At 35.8% G+C, this 23,110-nt stretch overlaps 1 protein-coding gene and 1 long non-coding RNA gene across 2 annotated transcripts; both read right to left on the bottom strand.

Annotated features, from left to right (window-relative positions):
- Positions 1-3,990: 3,990 nt before the first annotated feature.
- On the bottom strand, positions 3,991-11,580 carry LOC128220740 (uncharacterized). The gene is made up of 6 exons (XM_052929244.1): positions 11,222-11,580; positions 10,822-10,961; positions 8,549-8,634; positions 6,988-7,094; positions 5,572-5,731; positions 3,991-4,564 (listed from the first exon to the last, which is right to left on the bottom strand). The coding sequence occupies exons 1-6, from the start codon at positions 11,246-11,248 to the stop codon at positions 4,548-4,550; spliced, it is 537 nt and encodes a 178-aa protein (XP_052785204.1). The 5' UTR covers positions 11,249-11,580; the 3' UTR covers positions 3,991-4,547.
- A 6,771-nt stretch (positions 11,581-18,351) lies between these two features.
- LOC128220741 (uncharacterized) lies at positions 18,352-20,970 on the bottom strand. The gene is made up of 3 exons (XR_008258842.1): positions 20,871-20,970; positions 19,234-19,294; positions 18,352-18,435 (listed from the first exon to the last, which is right to left on the bottom strand). It is a non-coding gene; the product is annotated as an uncharacterized LOC128220741 (long non-coding RNA).
- Between the last annotated feature and the right edge of the window lie 2,140 nt (positions 20,971-23,110).

The following is a 23,110-nucleotide window of genomic DNA, read 5'->3' as shown; positions in this document are numbered from 1 at the left end:
TCCTCCTTCCCTGATAAGCAGCGGTATGATTATAGGTGAAGCGGATTCTGAATTGTTTAAAAGGAGCCTGGTCCCGAGCTTTCGCAGCGTTGCGAGTCCCCAAATGCCGAATTGACGCTGTCTTGAACCCATGTTGACACGAATACTAAAGCCTTTAAGAGCGAGTGGATTTGTGTCGTTCCCCCAGAGTTTAATAAATTTGATACAAAATAAACACGAATTTGAGATTCTATTTATAACATAACTCATTTACGGTCGAAATCTAGGTCAAAGTTTCTTCAATACACTTCTCTTGTCATAGTGAGAATAATTTACATTGTGTGTCACTAGTATGTTTCATCCGCAGAAAAAAAAAATAGCCTGACATAAAAACGTTTTATTAACAATACAATACATACATCATGTCACAACTATTAACCGATTTTCAAAGGTTCCACTTAAAAACAACAAAAATACATATTTCAATCCATTTAAATTTAGAAAATCAATAATAATAGCAATGTCATAACTGCGTGACGTCAAAAGTAAACACGTCAGTGTGTACATGCCATTTGGCGGTCAAAGTTTGAAAAGAACATAAGCCAGCGTTACAGTCGATTTCAATAGTGCGATTTCACTTTGTTGCTGTCGATTACAACATGAATTTTTGTCATTTTAACGGACGTGCACAAGGACATTTCATCCGTTAATTCGAGCTACATTAATGTTGTAAAATCCACCAAAACAAGTGCTGAATACGAGCCAAAATAATAAGTGGGCCTGTAACCTACCAGTCGGAGTTCGTTAATGTTGGAAACATTGCAGAATTGTTCTCGAAAACGGTTACAGTTTCAATAAAAATATGGATATGCTAAAACACTCTGTAGGTCGGCATATAATAGGCTATGTTTAAATTCCAAGAAACTATTATAATTATATGTATTACCTCGATTTTCGGCTCGAGACGAGCGTTTTGGTGACGTTATCTTGCACTGAAACCATGCAATATGATTTGCACAACGGCTTCAGATTAGGTTTCCAGACGCTGAACTGTTCACGTTACACCACAGTATGAATTAATTAAATTTCAATTTATACATCACAATATATTATCAATAAAGTAATAAAAGTCTGCGCATATCATCTAATTAAACATTAACATTAAACAAATTGATAATGTCTTTATATGAATGTTATTTAATTTCATGTGTTGGTAAAATAATGCATGGCTTTTTAAGGACAGCGGGATAAGGGGACGAAGCTTGCCCAAACATGTCATCCCGACCACGAATGGACACAATGTCACGAAAGTTCAAAACATCAAGAATGTTCACTAAGTACACAATCCATCACAAGGTCACAAACGTATTAAAACTTAGAATCATAATCCGCAGCGGTCCCTAGTACACAGCAGTACTGGACTGCATACGAGGGTCACCAATTATTTAAAATCTTTTGGCACAATGAAATCGCCATTTGGAGCCCGTCAATTAATCAATTGGAAGGGATCAATGGCCAAAAAGGCCTACTTAGGACTGTAATGGGATCCCACCAAAATAGCTTTCGAGCGGTCGATATGAGAATAGAGGCAGTGAATTGAAAAAAATACCAACTTAAGTTGACAAAGCTGCTGAAATGTCATTTAAAAGCAATTCTGAGCCCAGATTAGTCTGCTTGACCCCGTCCTAAACGCAAATAGGAGGCCCATGACCTGAAGTGTGGCCACCAGGTAATACAGACGATTGTGAAACAGAGTTTTCCCCTTCTTGCGGACGGATTCCGTGGCTTTCACTTCGGACGAAATTGGCCATATAAAAGGTAGACTGTCACACAAAATTTACTTTGTCCTGGGCAGTTGCTGTTTCTTGAATTCCAAAAGTTTATCAAACCCAGATTTACTGGACCGAGATAATTAATCCCGTAATGTTCGAGAAGGTATTGTTTCTTTAGCATACAAGACCCTACATATTTGACTTGTTTGAGGGACGTAAACCATTGTCAGACCTAACTGTTAACCTTTGTGTATTTAAAACAGACCGGCCGGCGCCGTTAACCAGATTTCGGCGAATGTATCTGCTGACCGCCTGCGTTTGCCATCGCCCGGCCACCTGTATCTGTTCAACAGAAATGCCATTGAGAGCGGTTATGGTGACCACACCAATCCTAATGCTATAAGAGCCGAATAGTCAAGACATGTCACTCAATGTGCGTTTGAGTACATGTGTAAACTGATGCCTAATGACCTGGGAGCCTTATCATTCACCTTATTGAGAAATTCGGTTACATTTAGATTATCTTCGATTCAGGCAAGATTTACTACTCTCCCTTGTGATGGCTCTCTATGTTGTTGTGCATTTACAAGGTCGCTTAAAGGTCATTTCCCACGAAACGGAATACTCCCCTTTTTGTGTATATTAAGTACTTCTATGCAACGATACATTTACAATCTTGCGGAAAGGGATTTTCGGAAATAAGGTTTGTTCAGACAATCTGCATTTGAAATGAAATTTTAAAACCAGCTCGAATTTCTGGTTGCTTGGTTTAACATTCGACTTTGAATTTTTTATCTATTGGTAAGCAAACTGTTTCATATATATGTCACCTTGTGCCTTTTTCTTTCAAATTCTGTTAGAAAATTTATTGTTCTTTTTTTTTGGTTACATCTTATTTTTCTATGATATTTACTTTCATAATTTCCTAAAGAGACTTTTGTCAGTCATTCTATTTGCAATTGAGTGTTTTGACATTTCTGATAAGATTTTACTGCTTCCTCTTCTTAATTATTATCAGTTAATTATCTCAGATCATAATCATAAACCTTACTCTTTGAGACTTTGACACTTCTCAATTATCTCAGACTTAATCTAATTGTAAATTTTATTTTTGACAATAATTATTTTTGAGTGACACTTTCTAAAATCTTCGATCATTATCTTTTTATCACTTAATTCTGATTGGTAACTTCTACTCTTTAAGTTAGTATATAAGTATGAACATTTTTCATTTAGGGAAGAGAGAAATATATGCATTAGATATACATATAGACTAGGAACTTTGTACTTCTTCTTTTACTAAGGAAATATCTTTTAAGTAAACTACTTTTTTTTGTGACTATATAATTAATTCACTTACTTTCATAACTTAATATATCACATGGACTATTGAATGTTTTTGTTAAATAAGTCTTTGGATTTATCTTTGTTAACTATTCAACTTAAATGTGGAATTAATAAAGAAACAACTTTTAAACATCTTAATTGGACTTGAGTTGTTAATCAAAGTGAACCATTAAACGTGATCTGAACTTAAACGGCAACTCGCAGTTGTGCCAGCTAATTCCCCAAATTAATGGCCAACTGCACGTGCCCTTTAGACAGTGTGGCTCGGGCTCGGTGACCACCCCTACTATACCGGAGTGTATATACTGGCCCGTTCCCGACGCTGCGAACTTAACTGGGGTGCGCGGTGCCATATACCTTAAAATGCTTTATGTGTTCCTAACGCCCTTGAATACAAAGCAAGCATCTGTTTGGCTATCTAAAGCAAATGAAAAAAACATTGACAAGTAAGTAAAACTACATTATGTATTTCAAAATAAACGCTCTAAATTGTTAAAGACACCCGCAACAAAGCACATGGCAAACAATGACTTGATAGTTAGGGTGCATTGCGTTTCTCCGGTCAAATGCTTTTGATTGAAGGTGTTAAAGATACTCGAAACAAAGCATATGGCAAACAATGACATGTTAGAAAAGCTGCATTGTGTCTGTCAGATCAAATGCTCTTGATTCACTATGTTGAAATATCCGCCTCAACAAGGCATAAGGAAAACATTGTTATGTTAGTGAAAAGGTATGCTTAAACTGTCGTTAGACGCCTTCTTTTACACAGGAAGTTTTTTTTTCAGAAGAATTGAATGAATTGATATATTTTAACTGAGAGACCGGAAACGAGCAAGCGACATGTTTTTATTAATGAACTATTACAAATAGATCAGAACAGAATGGAACATTTATTTACGAAAAGGTCATAGACTCACGTTCACAAACAGCATATAAATTGTGACAAATACAAACATGCAATATGTTTAAACATGTTTATATCATAATCATTCTGATAAATTGAAATCATTAAACAAAATGAAAAAAATGAAAATAAAGAATGAATTGCACACATCATACCATGTGTATTTTACATAAATCTATGTTTATTATTGTAAATACCACAATGCTAACACATACAAAACAAAAAGCATAATGATGCGATGATATCTCAATTTCCTAAATGGGAACATAATAAAACCGTTATTTAAAATTTCTAAAAAAAATATACGCATTAAAAGATATGAATAAACACAACTAAACTTAAACCACTTTAAAAATTAATTACATCTAGTAATTATATGTTCGTCTGTATGAAAACAGCGTAAAATAGTTAGTGTCATGAAGCAAAGAAGCACAAAACATAATGCGTCATACAATGACACAAAGAGTCCCAGTTTAGATTATAGCACATCTGGCAATGACCCAGCGTTATTCCTTAAAAGGCTCTCAAAGTTTCCGGGTTTATTACTTCTTTGGACAGGCTGAAAGTAGACACATAAAAAGAAGGGTTTTGGTAAACAAAATAACATAATTGTTATTACTAATAGCATAAAATTAGACGGAATTGATGGAAACAGCAATTTCAAATATGATAAATCGCGTACCAGTGTTGCAAAAGACTACGCAAATTAATAATATATATTTCTGACAGTGTCGGGGAGACTGCAACAGTTATTAAACACTACATCATGGGGCATCGCGAGAGTGGGCAGGTCACTCCCAAGGAAGTCGCGTTATGTCGTGTATCGTCGACCACAGCTGATGCAGCACGAGGGTGCATTTCAATCAGTTATACAGTCACATAGAGAAACAAACAAGATAAGACAATAAGATAATTATGAAAGTTATTAACGTTCAAAAGTTTCATTTAAAATATTAACTATGTATCAAAATCATATATGTTAGCATTCGCCCGCTTCTTTTCAAACTTAATTCAGAAAGTGGTATTTTATTGTTCGCTCGCTCCATTTCATATTTTGATTTGGCCTATATGAGAAGGGCAAAAAATCAATTTCGCTCGGCCGAAAAAGTTTATGTAATAAGATGGATGTGTGTAATTCTAATGTTATTAAGTTCGGTTGAAATGCTTTATATGCTCTGATTTCGTATAGACGTTTGTGTTGATAATGCACTTAAGAGTGATGGAAATCATTGAGATGGAAACCCTAATGTTCCCACAGGCAAGTCAGGCAACATGTTTTGAATCTCTAATAGATCTGATATAACTTAATTGTAAAATATTTTATTATGAAAAAATGTTAAAGTAAGCTGTTTATTTTGGTGACATGAGTAATTTAAACAAACATACATTCAACATATTTACTAAACGTTCCACAGATCCGAGGGGTATAAAGCTATCAAAGCTGCGAATATTTCGTATAATTGTCTTCAAAAATAATGTCAACATACTGAAAATTAGTTACGGTATTTAGGCAACAGCATTTTCTGGTTGAACGTTTATATTACATATGCAAAAAGAGTGTTTTACCATGGCCAATGTTAATAAACCGAAACCCGGGATTATCGAGGGTGAGACCCAACTTCCGGTATAGTTCTTCTACCATGAGGTGCATGGGTGGATGGTCCGGTGGATCAGATGTCACAAAGACTTCAGCATACCAACGTCCGTAACACACGCCGTCTCGGACCTGTGATACAAATAACAAACCCTGGGATTTCTAGAAGGCTTCCAATCTGCACAATGCGCACGATCTAACTTGCTAACTGTTCAATTGTAATTGTACAATTTCTGGTTTTGCATAACTGTTATTTCTGGCTTAGTTATTTAAAACAAACATTATATGGGCGATGATGTGACTGTAACATACAATGCACGTTTTTTTGTACTTTCAAAGTCGTCCACTCTAACTACTGAGCTATTATGGCTTGTCAGGAAAGAAATGCGTAAGTCTTTATATTCCATAACATTGTTCAAATTTGAAATCCCATTGAAGTATCAGCTAAATTTAACCCAATCGCGGTTACCAACAAAGCTTATGTAGGCCTCTGCGTAGCGGACTGAAAAAAGTAAGGTCCTTCATCTGAACCTAAGAATTCTAATGGCAGCGTGAATATTAGGATATGATTTTAATTAGATTGACTCCTCTACTAGCACAAGGGGAGGATCAGGTCGGTCAAACGTTAGAAAGGCGTTCGTGTACTAAAGGCGGAAACACACGCCGCTTGAAATTTTGATGTAAAAAAGAAATAGCGAAGGTGAACCCATGTTTCAGGTGTAAGCCCTTTCCTGTTTGGGACCTGGTGTATAAATAAGAATCCATGTTTAGCCTTGTTTCCATTTTTGTTTTCTAGCAACACGTGCAGTGGAAGATAATGGAGCGGGTCACAAGGACTTCCATTTACAACCGTCCGTAGCACACGTTGTCTACGACCTGTAGTACCAGTACAATATCAAGTATCTTCCAGGGGGTGCCCACTCCACTTTTAGGAACATGGGTGAATGACTGGAAATAAGTCCTACCACCGCCATTAACATACGATGAATCGGACTTTCTAGTCATTTAATGGTTTCATTTTTGGTCATAGGGTTCAAAAATTCTAAAACTGTTTCTTTTGTATTTGTATTCTTAAACTTAGGGTTAACAAATTCTAAACCTGTTTTTGTATTTGAATTCTTAAACATTTAGTCCGATTAATATATTTTGGTGTAAAGCTTCTTCCAATGTAGAAAAAACGTTTAGTCTCGGCTCGATCCAGATCGTCCATTGACGGCAACGTAAGGTCGTACTTTTAGCAGCGTTTCGCTTTGGCTTCAGTGGTAATATTTGGTCAAGAAATATAGACATACCGAAGAACGTTCATGAAAGTGAAAACAGCGTTAAAATTGTGAATTTATAAACGGCATTCATAATATACTTGACCATGTATTTCACTTGACACTAACCTGTGCAGGATTGATACAACTAAACAAAAGCACGTAGTCATCCGGATGGTCTGACATGAGCCAATAGCGTGGTGTCATGTGGCCTAATGGTTCTGCAAACGTCAAGTCTGAAATACGCATAATATATAAGGTTTTTAATTGATATGCGTATAACGGTTGTACCAAAATACCAAAATCTATGTTCGATAAATTAGGGTTGCAAATGCACTTACGTTCTGTTGTTTGTATCCGTCAAAACTACTTAAGAATATTTACCCTGTCACTTGCATAGAAATCGGTCCAATAACAAGGTGCCGCGTAAATTTTAGTTTATTAGGTCAGTTGACCACGTGATGTCTATCTACAGTCAGTTGGTCATGTGACCACGAAAGGGGACTATTTTCTATTCTGAAATGTCAGAGGAAATGCACATATAGTGTTCTAGTATCTTATAAATAGTCCGCCAACAACCGACCTCAACAATCACTCGCCCATCACTCTGCATAATAATGACACTGACAAACAATCAATTGACCAGAAAATCTACATGTGACGTGAAAATCTTACCCCATCCGCACAAGCTGGAAAGTGTGCAGCATTCAACGATAGTTAATTCCATTTCTGTGGTGAATGACAAAATCTCACTTACAACAGAAATGAATTATCTCTTTGCCTGTGCAGTTCTGAACATCCAACACTATCACCATAAATAAAATCCATTTAATATGTGGCGATTGTTTGTAAACACTCGTGATCTTGAACCGTGACCTGTGTACTGTGCTCTGTGACTTGCGGAATAATTGTTACTTTATCAGATAATGTTTGGTGACTGAACCGTGTTTGTGCACTTTTAAAAGCTTTTTTATGCCTTGAATTGAATTTTTCATATTAAAAGGCAATGACTTTGACTAGAAGCATATTGAAAAATGTTGAACAATTTTAAGAACTATTTTGGGGGCGAATTAAACATGGATACCTATTATGCTGACGTCACCAGTGAAAAAACAGTTGTCCCCCTTATTTTTAAAGATACTTAATAATTTAAAGGTAATTTATAGTGTTAAAATAACAAAGTAACAGGATAAATAGAATACTAGGTAAGTGCCGTGGATGGAGAAAGTTTATCTGGCTCGGCTACGGAACTTATCGGGTTCGCCGATAAATTCCTCCGCCTTGTCAGATAAACCTCCTCCATCCACGGCACTCACCTAGTATTCTCTATGTATAAACATCTTGAATAGTAAGTCATGCGTATGCTGATTTATGTATATTGACAGGTTAGTGGGTGTTTGTGTGAACTAGGAATGTACGCGATTTTTAAAGGGCGTTACACATTCGCCTGACAGTTTGAGAGGTTGATTTCTTTAAAGATATGAGCTTTTAACATGTGAAATGTGCGTATTAGCCTGTGTACGCGTTTATCTGTATGTGCGTATTAGCGATCGTTGTTGCTTAAAAGGCCATTTGAGGTTCAAACTCGACTGCAATGTTCGTTTGAATGTGTTTACTAATAATTGCTTGGAATGTCATTTTCGGAATATCGGTTTCCTTTAAAACATTTTTTTTTTTTAAACTTACAAACCTAAGTCAATTATGGCATGGTCTCTGCGGGTCAGATTTCCTTCCAATTCAACCTTCCTACAGTGGGCGCCGGGCTCTTTTCCTTCCCTGTAATAAATAGTTGCCCACATCACACTAGGCCACGTTCCAACTACGTCATCAAAAATCTGGCAGGACGCAGAACGTATTCAACGTAGAAGGGACGCAGAAGACACTTATAAGGACTTGTAATGGTCTTAATGGATGTGAAGGAGGTGGGTGGACTTTGATCACGTTAAATAAAATGTAGTGAAGACGTGATCGAATCAGGACGTAGAAAGAACAACATAAGAATGTTTTAACGACGGCATGGATGTAGGGACGGCGTAACTAAAACTGAGTAGGTAATTGATTTATGTAGTGCGAGCATGATACTGGACGGGAAATATTGAACGGCGTTCTCATCGTGTTGTCTTTATGTTGTCTTTGCATTCTTGCTACGTCAATGGAGTTCTCACCACAACCTCTCCACGCTTTTACTACGACTATGGTATGTTCATGCCACGATTTAGAAGACCTTGTTCGGTTGTTAATACGATTTTGCGGGGCTTAACACGTCTTAGACAAATTTGTATTATGTTCTTACCTTGTCCTGGTTCTGAACAGTGACCATGTATAAGTACGGGATGGTACTTCCTTACAACTTCATTTTAAACCAACACTGGATATGAAAGAAAATTAAGCCAGTTATATATCGAACACGGTAATTCCGTCTCGATCACATTTACAATTAAAATCTTATCATACGAACGTAAGGAAGACGTGATAAGCACTAGGTAAGCGCGTGGTACAATTTTCCTGCTCGTATTCAGAACGTACAAAGAACGCATTGAACGTAGCGCGCGCGTAAAGATACGTGCAGTAAGAACGTGTTAGAACGAGTGAGACGCAGTCAATGCCTGACAGGCACGCAGTAAGGACTACGTTCTGGCAGTTTCGACTAACGCCATTTTTTTTCAAAATGCTTTACTCAAGTTCATACTATGACAACGTGAACTCTTCTCAGCCAGATAAAGCAAACTATATTTTATCGGTAGGTATTTCAAATTTATCGTAATTTATTTTCTTTTAATTTCATGGTTTAAATTATTGTCTCATCTGTGACAAAATTGCTTTATTTACTGAAAAGAAGTTCAGGTTAGCATCAGCGTATAAACCATTCACGTCAACCACAGCATTTTTTGAAAGCTCGATATTTATTGCTAGAATTAAAAGACATTTTAACAAAAATTTCGTTACATGAAAGTTATAAAAAAAACAACTAAGTTTTAACGTATGTCCGATTTCTTTAATATTACTCATTTTTGTGAAGTGCATACAATACAAAGAACCACGGCGCACACAGCGTTGCATTGTTCTACAAATTCCGTCGAGCTAAAGGCTTAGCCAAGGATTGCATAGTTAAATTGTCTCAAAAGGTTCGCATGTGTAGAAGAAGAAAACAGCATAGTATTTATTATGGTAAGAAATTCATTTCTATATTTTATGTCAAACGTCATTTATAAATCAACGTCATTTGCTTGTATGTTTACATCGGTTTTGGCCCGTGATGACTATGTGAGAACCACGTTGAATTCATGTGATTGCTTACATGAAAACGTACATGTTTGTGAAAAAGACAGCCGATTAAGGAATGAGAGCTGTTCAGCGGTACCGGTCGTCATTTTCTCATTTTAAAGATTGGGGGATCTCTAAATAGACATACGTTCTGGCCTTATTTCCCGAAACAAATTAAGTGCCTTATAACAAGATTAGGTTCACTATTTTAGTTTTGGTATATTTTGTGTTATACATACCTTTATATGAGTTTATATACTTACGATAACCATGATAAACCAATTTTTATAAAGTTAAACCAAGAATAAGTCGACAATTTGGCATCAATTAATAAGCTAGTTAAGTGTATTATGCTTATTAACTTTTTGAGAACATTAACGATTTCAGCAGTAAAAAAAATACATGTTCAACATTATGTTCAGCTCAAATACAGTCACACTAATATACAGCAAAATAATTACGATAGTAAGATAATTTAAACATACTCCTAAGCCATTGCATGAAAAGGGCGTTATGTCATAAGGGGCGTTTCGAGCGATTTTTGTGAATCATTTACGTGTGAGTGATGGTTTTGCTGACATTATCATGATGTAAAGTAAGCATGCACCAAGAATATGTGTCTGTACTGTGGTATGATATATCAAATTATTTTTAATGTAACAGTGAGTTTGCTAAAATACTGTTGAAATAGTTTCCTACCTATATTTGAAACCAACGGTCACGGAGTCGTCGTCATGTAATGTCCATCGTAACTGGCTATGGTATGCATTTAAAATGTTTTCCCGGTAGTAGCCTATACCGTCAAGAATCCACAGCAACGTCAGTTCTGTGCCAGAGGTCTGAAAGGTATTTGATAAATACGGTTGACACCTCGTGGCTTAAACAAGGGGATGATCAATAGTTTGTTCAAATAGTCTTTAGTATAAATGGTTTTATTTGCATATGACAATCATTGTCAACATTCCGAGAACTCAATTACGTTTTTGACACAATAAAATGGATGTAGCTGCTGCTGCTGCTGCTGCTGCTGCTGCTGCTGCTGATGATGATGATGATGATGATGATGATGACGACGATCGTCTTTTATATCAGTGCTTACTCGATTTTTAAAAATTTCAGTATTCATAGTATCTGCTTCGTTCGGGACTCTCCAACATCTCCAAGGCGCAACTTCCGGTGTACACAGATCCGGTTGATGTATATAGACCCTGCGCCTGTGGCAGTATCAAGGAATATGGGCCTGGTGTGACAATATCCCTGATTAAACCGGATGGCTACACACACAGCCCCGATAGCTAGTATACAACATATCACAACTGTTCTATCCATATTTGTTAAACGCGGATCACTAAACAGTAAGTTATGTCCTTGAATAATAGCTGAAACTTATCATAAAACTTGTGGGTATCTAAACCGCACAGCTGCTTATCGCCAAAGTATGTATGCAACCGCTAAATGAAACTTAATATACCAAAGCGATCATGTTCAAGTGTCCAAGGTGAAGTATATTAGCTGATGCATTGCATTTATCACAAAAGCGTGCATCGATCTTAATATGAAATAAAGCACTGCCTTAGACGGGCTCTATGTATGTTATCAACTGCAGAAACTGCTTATGCAGTACATTTTTTCTTAGGTAAACAAGTGTCAAAGGCAAAACTTCATTTTATATGACATACTATGACTTTGACTACACCAATTAGATTATTAAGGTGCATAACAAGTAAGGTTAAGGCAATGCAAAGCAAATTTAATAATTATTTTAATGTTTCAAAAAACTCATAATAACAAACACAAGTATATTAATTTACCTAATACTGAATATCATACAAGCATTTACAGTACAAAAAAAGATTCCTACTTAAAACATAAGAAGGTAAACGAAACAGACTGAGTTTACTTAAAACTAATTATTACAGTTATCTGACAATTAACCTGTACTAAACTATTTTAATATGTAAAACAGCATTGTGTATATTTTAGATTATTAAGGTTCTGCAAATAACCTGGAAAAATGGTTTGACCACCTCAGCAGTTTGAAATGAATTTAGTTGTTGTTAGCACCATTCTATCATTGAATATAATGATGTATGTAGAAAGTATGAAAATATTTAATTCTTTAAAGTATGAGTCTTTAAACTGAATTATACATCTATAACAGTTAAAAAAACAAGAGGGCACTGACGGCCCTGTATCGCTCATCTTATCCAATACAGATCATCAAGAAAAACAATCTGATCAAGTTCCATGAACATATGGTCATAAATGTGACCTCTAGAGTATTAACATGCTTTTCCTATTACTTGACCTGGTGACCTAGTTTTTGACTGCACAAGACCCAGATTCGAATTTGGCCTAAAGCTAATCAATATAAACATTCTGACAAAGTATAATGAACATACAGTCATAAATGTGACTTCTAGAGTGGTAACAAGCTTTTCCTATGATTTGACCTATTTCATTTATCAAAATTCCATTCAAGTATGTATTTTGAGTAATTGAACTATTAAAAGCTACTTAAGCCCGTTAAGCTTAAGAAGTTTCGAGAAATTGGGGCCTAGAGTATTAACAAGCTTTTCCTTCAATTTGACCAGGTAACCTAGTTTTTGACCACACTTGACCCAGATTCGAACTTGACCTAGAGATTATCAATATTAACATTATGACTAAGTTTCATAAGACACAGACATAAATGTGACTTCTATAGTGTTAACAAGTTTTTCCATTAATTTGACCGAGTGACCTAGTTTTTAACCCAGCTGACCCAATATCAAACTCGTCCAAGATTTTATTGAGAGTAACATTCTGACCAAGTTTCATTAAGATAGTGCCCAAACTGTGACCTCTAGAGTGTCAACAGTCAAATTGCAGACGATGGACGACGACGGACAACTACGACGGATGACGGACACAGGGCGATCACAATAGCTCACCTTGAGCACTTGGTGCTCAGGTGAGCTAAAAATAAGCACATAGATTATTCAACAAAACAGTTATTATTATTGATACATATATATTTATGTTGTAATCTTGTAATATTTGCATAATAAAGCAATTTAAATGTTCACACCATTACCAGAGCACAAAGGTACTATAACTATGCTTACATTAGCTCATTCATAAGCTCATTCAGTTTAAAACTACAAAAAGTATATACTTTGCCAATACACTTAATTGTTCAGAAATTATTAGGCTTTGTTTTAATTTTAACATTGTCACTGTATTTTAGACATAGTAAATTGCCCCCTCCCACCCCCCTACCCCAGGAAGAGTTTAGCAGCCTACTGACAAGATGACTGTAATAAACTATGATGTATTGATCTACTGATAGGGGAATACTCTCCAAGAAAATTGACACATTTCTCTGCATTTGATACATATGCAATTCTTGTCTCTTATTTTAATTGTTCACGTTGATTACAGTACTGAAGTCATTGATCCAAGATACATAATGCACTCTGGTATAGGGTACTGAAGTGATCGTCCCATATGCCAACTCTGGTATCCTGGATAAAATGTTACTGGTGAATACTGTACTGAAGTGATCAAATCCTGATGCCACTCTGGTATCCTGGATAAAACGTAACTGGTGAATCCATCTTACTGAAGAGATCAATCCCAGACGCCAATCTGGTATCCTGGATAAAACCTTACTGGTGAATACATATAGTGATGAACACCTATTTTAAACTCAGTATATAATAAACAAGGGTCAATTTGTTTACATTGACGCAGATGAAGAGACTATCACACTAACAAATGAAGTCACCGTTGTTAAAAATATGTAAATATGGCCTAAGACCACAGTTATTCTAACTATATGTTTTATATAGACACTAACCAAGCTTACAATGTATCTCTTCAAAACAGTATTTTCATATAATACATTTGCAAAAACAGACTTCAAAACTTCTATATTTCAATTGCAGGCTGTATGCAATACATACTGAAAGTTTGGCAATGATATATTAAACACTTTTAGAATGAGTATAAGCACCTGTGGTGTTTTCATAAAAAGCAAAAATAGCCATTTCCATCAATCGGTATTCCGCAAACTTTTAAAGAGTCATTATTTCCCCATGCATTGGATTAATCTGACCAAGTAAAGGAAATGGCAAGAAAACACCAAAACTGAAAGATTCATGACAACTGCTAGTGTTTTCATGTATGAGATGGCTACATGATGTAGAAAATGCAGTGATAGCATAATTATGCTAAGTTTTAAAAGAAAATGCTTAAAGTATCTGTTTTGAAGGCTAGATTTGCCTTAAAATTAAGATTACAGTTCTCAGCCAGTGTCTATAAGTTGCTTATTTACACCTGATTAGTATAAATCTCACTCTTTGGAATCATTTACACATAAACAAGTACTACAAAGTTAACTTACATCTTCATTCTGAAATATTAGATTCAGAGCTGCAACTCCTGGATCTAGATTGCAGGACCACTGCCATGGGCGAAAAGCCGCAGCAAACTGGAGCTTATTGGCACATCATATTCTGCAAGCAAGACACGAAATCAATGTTTGACACAGAATAAGACTTCTTCTACTGTAAAAGTATGAAAAATGCCTGTAAACACTCATTTGAGAAATACATAACCTTTTATGTAGGAATTATGCTCTAGTCAATTATAAACACCACCCAAGCCCGGGAAATAGCGGGGACTTTTACTTTCATTCCAGCCAACCCAGGGTAAAATCCCCGCCTTGCAGGGAAGAAATGATGTTAAAATACCCACCAAATGCCCCTGCACTGCTATATTTTGCACCAAGACAAAACCACCGCATTCACCCGGCACTGCAAAGACACCTGAATGGTAAAAACACAGCCCTTTTCCCGGCTATCCCCGGTTTACCACTGGACATGGAGGGTCCAAAGTTACAATTGACTGGTGCATTAATGCGATAAATGTGCAGAAAAATGTATTAATTCCAAAAAAATATGACAAAAAATAATAAATATATAGTCTTTTGGACGATTTGCAATACTTTTTTAACAACTCAAAGGTTAATCTTTACTAATCGAGTACCCAGATGCATTTTGAAAGCATTTAAACCAGACATTCTTAGAAATATTTCTTACTTGCAAACAATATTAACGGTGGAGAACCCACGTGACTTATTTGGTATAGTGCACGGCGACAAATGTCAACAAGTCTCGATTCAGGTAAGGTTTTTAAAGATAACTTTCTTAATATTTGCAGAATTTTTGTGAAATAAAGACCATAAACCCCGCATTTAAGAGCTCTATCCACGGTAATAAATAACTTTCTCTAATATCGTAAAGTTTTCCTGAAAATCTTGACCAACTGATTTCTCAGAGTTGAAATCTAAGGCAAAGTACACGGCTTTTGACAAATCTATCGCTTTACTTCATGTTAGCCGTAAATAATTCATTCACAAATCTTATTTTAAGCAAATTTTATGCATTTTATAGTTTTCAGCGTGTATTGTTTAACTTCTAGTTATTTAAAAGGTAAAAATGAACTAAAACCAAATTTATAAAGTACACGGACATTTTAGGATGATAAAGTACACGGTCATTTTAGTTTATGTTTGAAAGTAAAGTGCGGTTTACAAACTAATAGTTATATAAGCATTTTCTATTCGTGAAGTCAGAATGTATAGTGTTTAGTTTTTATTGAAGTTATATCAATAAATTTTGCATTATATAACGCACACCTAAATAACTAAATATTTAGCAATCATATTTAATTAGGAGTTGAAAGATAGTCTATGGGATAATTTAAGAGAAAGTCTGCCATTATAAGTTCGATTACTTTTAAATATGCAGATCAATACAGAATCATACATACATTTCTTCAAAAATCAGATAGTATTACTTATAAATTATAATCTGGACTGACGGCGAATAAAACATCTCTGTAGTTAGCGGCCCGTTTGTGGTGATTATAAATTTCATGAATGTTTTTTTTTTATGTGATATAAAACAATAAAATAGGCACATCACAATTAGTTTATACATATTTCCACATTTAAAGCATATCGTTCATACCTTTCAGGTAACGCTGAATCTTTTATTTGGTCCAGTCTGAACACATATTATCTGATCTACATCAGTAAAACTGCGGTCGTTCGAACAATACAGACAGGAACTCATTGTAAAGATGGAGTCTCGGAGTTAGATGGGAAACAGCAAGGAGGAATGAGAGCACACTATATTACCAATTTACAGGCTAGGACTAAGACTTGAATATCTAGATAAGAGCTGAGCATGGAACATTAGAATGTTCTAGACTAAAGGCTGAAATGTGATTACAAAATAATTGTGTTTCAAAGCTTGCTGAATTATATAAGATACATGCAGTCAATGGGAAAATGACAACAATGCATCTCTAAACCTTGTGAAAATGTTTTATGCTCAATCCGTTTTCATACTACTTTTACACAGCATTTTTTTCAGTACTGTAAGACAAACGAACATTTTGAAAGAGCACCATTTGATAACTGTACGTTTTGCTATTTATCTTAATAAAATGTTAAACTCATCAAAACTTTATTTTAACCCGGCAACATACTGGAATGCACTTCTAACTAGACCATTGTGATCTTTCAATGTGTCCTGATTAGGTGTGTTTCGCCTAAACGTGCCTGCTGAGTCCAGATTTGAACTTGAATGCTGAGCGACACTGTAGACATTTGTGACGTGTCATTCGCCTGTGTCTAGTAGAAATCTGGTCACTGAGATTGGTCGTGTCACCCAATTTGAACCCACAAACATCACAGGTTAGCTTCAATTGGCCGCTTTCGCGTCTTTCGTGTATTTTCAAGTCTTGCAAGAGCAGTTTTGCCACAATATTTGCAAAAGTGCAACTTTGTCTCGCCGTGATAGCTGTACCTATAAAAAGACATGTACTGTCACAAGTTAGCGAGAAATGCTGGCAATGTCAGTAATTGAATATAATTTATAAAAAAACACTATATTACTGCCATGCAATGAGTGTTTGATCGTGTAATCAGCATCATAAAACTAAACGACCCTGTCCACTGAAACACGGACCACATTATTATGTGAATAACGCAAATCCTAAAAAACGTTGAAAACACAGTCAGACGACGGCAAATCCTAACCTCTACACGAAGTGAGTCATAATAAAAGTGTAACTTTAGTATATTCTTATTTCTCTGCGAAAAAATAATACTAAAAACTAACCTGTGTCTGTGTAAACACTTTCCCACAAAAACGATGGCAATTGACCAGAATGCCTTCTATCGTGGTCTACTAGGTGTTTTTTGTGTGTTTTTTGAAATGCCATTCCGCATTCTTTGCATAAAGTCGGAGTCTTCATATTCTGAAATGAAACGAATGTCACAAAATCATAAGTCTATCAAATCAGCTAGCAATCGAAGACATTAAAAGTACAAGAACACTTTTCTTTCTCAAAATTGACAAAATGAAAAGTTATTAAGCACCATTTACAAAAACTTCAAGCTCTTTATATGTCAATTGCGAATATATTGTTAAAATACGGGATTGAATTTTAGTGTGATAACACATGTTTCCATGATTCATGAAAATGAGCCCATCATTTAGGCGACTCCGTCGGTCTAACTGTTAAAACGCGTTCATTCTTCCATTGTCACTCCATTACAATGCGTCTTTTCAAACATGGAGCGATGTTCAATAATGAATTTGAAGAATAGAAATAATAAATAAATCTATAATAACTCGTTTTAGCACCAGTCAGTGAAATAATGAGTATATACACTGAAGGTTGTAAATGACCGTGTACTTTATCAAACCTAAAATGTCCGTGTACTTTATCAATTTGGTTTTAGTTCATTTTTACCTTTGAAATAACTAGAAGTTAAACAATACACGCTGAAAACTATAAAATGCATAAAATTTGCTTAAAATAAGATTTGTGAATGAATTATTTACGGCTAACATGAAGTAAAGCGATAGATTTGTCAAAAGCCGTGTACTTTGCCTTAGATTTCAACTCTGAGAAATCAGTTGGTTAAGATTTTCAGGAAAACTTTACGATATTAGAGAAAGTTATTTATTACCGTGGATAGAACTCTTAAATGCGGGGTTTATGGTCTTTATTTCACAAAAATTCTCCAAATATTAAGAAAGTTATCTTTAAAAACCTTACCTGAATCGAGACTTGTTGACATTTGTCGCCGTGCACTTTACCAAATAAGTCACGTGGGTTCTCCACCGTGATATTCCTTTTCAAAAAAATCCTTGCCAAGAACGGGTATGGAATTCCATCACTAGACCATGTTTTGATCAGCATTGGTTTTTGTCCTTGAAAATACCTCTGTGGCTTCAGCAACCAGGATGGCTATATTAAATAAACAATAAATTAGTGTTTTTATTTATTAAAGCTGCACTCTCACAGATTGAACGTTTTGATCAAATTTTATGAAACAATTGTACCGAGATTCGCTCCAGAAAATAATCTTTTTGGTGCCAATCTAGTGTACCCTTTAAGGCATTTTGAGTGTATTTAGGTTTTTACTTTCATGCATAAAGGGAAAAGGTACTTATCTCTGTCCCCCTGCTCACTTTTTATAGCTTTTGCCATCAGAGATGTAATTTTTTTCAATGTATTAACTTCAAGTAAATGAATATATTCATGAATGATTGACAGTATTAATGAATGAAAAGTAGCAATATTTCTTTAGATAGGGATCTCATTGTGTTGCTGTGATTGTTTAAGTAGATGTTTTTCATGTTCATAAGCTTAAAATCATATGCACACTAAATGAAACATAATTCTGCATCATGTATAGTAAATTGTGATACTTGTTTGCAATTAATGCAATGTTTGCTTAAAAGAGCAAACAAAATGTGCGAATAGATGCACAATGCAGTCCAAAGACCAATGAAGGTCAGCAGTTTTATTAGAAAATGATATTATTTCAAAGCCGCAACAAACACGGCATGAAAGAAATTCAATTTGGAAAGAAACAGTTCATCAATGAGCTATTGAAATAAACACTGATCATGATGTCATAACAAGCGAATGTTAATATCAAAGAGCAAGAAACATACTGGCAATTTATTTCAGGGAAACCTTGACAAAAGTCTGGTTTATTTCCAAACTTATTGCCTCCAGTAATACATAACATGGCAATACCTGCATTGCTGAAAATCTGTCCACAGCAGTAATGTCAAAAACCAGATGGCATGGATGCATTCTGAAATACAAAAAAAGTATGTAATTTGTGCTAATCTTACACATCCCATTTACAAGTGATTTACACTGAAATCTAAACTATAGTAACACAACTTCTTTATGACCAAACATATTGCTATTGAGCATTAGTACACTGTATGTACATGACTTTTTTGTTTTGTATGTCATGTTTCTTTGCCCCAATTTATGGAAATATTTTATAACAGGTTCAAGCTTTTTAAGTCCGTTACCCTTAAGATTTATCGAGAAGCTGGGGTCTTATGCACCAGTTAATTGTAACCACGCCCCCCCCCCCAGGTCCGAGAGTATATAGGGGATAGACGGGGAAATGGGCAGTGTGTTTACCTTTCAGGTGGCCCGCAGTGCCAAGTTAATGCGGTGGTTTTGTCATCGCTTTAAATATAGCGGGGAATGGGCCTTACCTAGGGTCCCTTGGGTGCAGGGGCATTTGGCGGGGACCTACCATCTGTTCGTCCCCACAGTGCGGGGATTTTAGCCAGGGTTGGTTGGACCAAATGTCAAAGTCCCCACTATTCCCCGGACCTGGAGGGGGGTACAATTGACTGGTGCATTATCGCATGCAGATTTGAGTGAATCGCAGAGTGTTTACAGTATTTACTGTCAACAACACAAACTTCTTTAGGCATCTCATTTAGATTTTTTTACTTATTAACAAGCAGAAATTTTGACACAATGGCAATTTTATAACAAACTTGACCATGAAATTGAGTGTGAGCAAGCCAGTACAGTTTGACTTACCATTTGCATGGTGAAAAATTACTAAACGGCGATGTAAATTGAAAAAAAATGAGTTGCACCTATTTTTTTAAGGTGCAGGTCTAAGAAAACGCATGACGGTCTAAATATAGAGGTGCACCTCCATCTTAAATATAGAGGTGCAGTTGTATTTATGTAAGAGGTGCACCTCCGTTTTAAAGTTTTAAAAAATATATAGAACAGAACGTATGAATAAAGAATTGCACAGCTTGATAACATACTGGTGCACCTGTAAAGTAAGTGTACTTTAGTAACATTGATGATTCTCTCACAAAGCCATGTTGTTTCATTGTAAGGGTATGGCAACTCCCACTCAGTCATGGGGTTTGTTTGGCAGGATGGTTCGCCTTTTCCACACCCTGGACTGACTATTTAGTTACAATAATTCACACGATCTGTGGCCCACAGCAAAACCACCAACCCGCATTTGCCGATTTGTCTTTCAATCGCAATCTTGCGCTCTTATGGTGTCAGCCTTCCTCTCAACATATTCAGTCACAATCTCTCATCTCCCATAGTGTGTGTTGCTTGGCACGAGGGGTCACTCGGCACTATTTATTTGCAATCTTTCACACAATCTGTGGATCAAAGCAAAACATCATCCATTCATCTTTACAGTCACAATATCTCACAAAGCCATGGTGTTGGACCGCAACCGTCCATTTATCTTTTCAGTCATAATCTTGCGCTCCGCCACGGATTTTTTGGGGAAGGAGGGGAAACCCCTCCCGCACCCTCCCTTTCCAACTTCTTAATTTAATAACATCTCTCACAAAAAAGTGGTGTTGCATTTCAGTTACCTGGTATTTGGACAGCAGTTGTGGCCAGTCGAGCTATCTGATTGGGGCGATTCGGTCCCTTGGGTGATCTCTTGGTCTGAGAATTATAAACAATGTGTTTGTCACTGTGTACTCTATGATACATATAATAAACAAATAATCCCCTTTTGGTCGTATATTTTTACATATTAAATATTTTAATATTACATACAATCTTTATCATTTACATGGTGTCGGACCGCAACCGTCCATTGATCTTTTCAGTCATAATCTTGCGCTCCGCCATGGTTTCACTTGGCAGGAGGGGATACCCATCCCGCACCCTCCCCGCCCAGTATATATATATATATATATATATATATATATATATATATATACGCTGGTTGAGAGATTGAAACTAAAAAGATATATATATATATATATATGTATATATATATATATATATATATATATATATATATATATATATATATATATAAAGGACCCCGTTGGAACCAGCGTGTTGGTAATTGAAAGGTGTTCCCATCCTTTGATCTCAGTCAAAACATCTCCCATATCCAATGTTGAGGCTCACCACAGACGGTACACCCCATCCATCTTTTCAGTGACAATATCTCGCTCAGTCATATCGATTTTTGAACTGGTCAACCGCATGTCATAAGTATATGAAATTGATATTTTCATTGTATGATTAACTGAAAAGTGTTTTTTACAAAATAATCATACTGTATACCTGGCTGACGTGACAAGCTCTGCTATGTGTACCGGTAAAATCCATGGTCGTAATTAAATCGGTAATCCAACAGGAATTTATTCTTCGCAATTTCTATCCAACTGTCTAACATCTAAATAGTATCGATATTGTATCATTAATAGATATAGCCTAAAATGACAACTACTAACTGTCAAGTGTGACCTTCGTATAGAATGGTAAACACTGCGTATGAATATCTTTAATAAACAAGTGAAACAAAGTATATATCTCAGACAATCTATAGAAATATGTTTTATTTGTCTTTTTGAGTTTACCAAAAGTATTCATAGTAATTGTTTATAAGTATATTTTGAATTATTTTAATAACTACTGGGGCGCTAGTTCGCAGCATCGCATAGTTTAAATTTCATGGGCCTGTTTTCTTCACGCTCTGATGACGTTGGTGTCCGGCATGCACGCGCTCAATATAGTTTATGAACAGAAAAAATACTGGTTCCATCACCTTTACGTCTTCTTTTTTTCAGGCCGATAGTATTATGTGCAACTTTTGAACGAAGGTAGTGCTATGTGTGACCGTAATAGGGCTCTGCCGGGCTTCGATCGGTTTAGAGCCCGTATTATGACTTATGTTATACAAAGGCCGATGATTTGCACCTAAAACCCTAATTTTGTTTATTGTAAGTATATTACCCACATTTTGGTGACGATGCAAACACACTCCAGCACACTTGTTTAGCCTTTATGATAATTTTATTAGTTCTGATAAATGCTAATGACCATGAGTCTTTGAGTTGTGTATGCGATGTCCTTTTGTACTTGAGTGGACGTTGATATTGAACAGCGGGTATCATTATCTTCATATCTTAGTTAAATATTCGAAACAACCTACCGGATTGCTGTCTTTTTCGACAGGATTTTGCCTTCAGCTGATGTGTGTAGCAAAAAACGGTGTTTGTGTTTGCTGAAAGACGTATCAGCTGTTGAAGATGGAATGATGTGGCCAAAATCCTCATTACTAACTTAGACAATAGCCGATTTCAATAAGGATTATTGGTGATTTCCACAACTTAGAGCTATTAAATTGACAACATAATTATGTGTGGCTTTTATTTTGAAATTTTGGACAAGTTTTAATGTAATTGGTCGGATATGTGTCATTTTATGAGGCTGTTTTTATCAAATAATTCGTAGATATGTGTTAATTATCGTCATTCAAAACAATAATAAATGCGAATGCTTTGTTACATAAACCCTTGTTTAATGTGTTTCGTTTCAGCCTGCCGCGATGAGTTATGAATCACTGAAACTTTGAGGGCTTTTTTCGGCATTACGCAGTGTCAAATCGTACTGTCGCGTTTTCATCATCGTACTATTGAGTTTTCATTTAAAATTTTAACGATAATGAAAACACGACTCTACGATGACGAAAACGCGAAAGCACGATAATGAAAACGCGAAAGCACGATAATGAAAACGCGATAGTACGATGATGAAAACGCGATAGTACGATGATGAAAACACGACAGTACGACGACGAAAACGCGAC

This window comes from Mya arenaria, chromosome 15 (assembly GCF_026914265.1).
Source record: "Mya arenaria isolate MELC-2E11 chromosome 15, ASM2691426v1".
Classification (NCBI taxonomy): domain Eukaryota; kingdom Metazoa; phylum Mollusca; class Bivalvia; order Myida; family Myidae; genus Mya; species Mya arenaria.
This window is presented reverse-complemented; position numbering and strand designations above follow the sequence as displayed.

Coding starts and splice junctions, on each gene's coding strand:
- LOC128220740 (XM_052929244.1), bottom strand. CDS start 11,248: ATGAATACTGAAATTTTTAAAAATCGA. Junction 7,095..8,548: donor CCATGCCATAATTGACTTAG/GTTTGTAAGTTT, acceptor TGCGTATTTCAG/ACTTGACGTTTGCAGAACCA. Junction 5,732..6,987: donor GTTGTATCAATCCTGCACAG/GTTAGTGTCAAG, acceptor TTTGTATCACAG/GTCCGAGACGGCGTGTGTTA.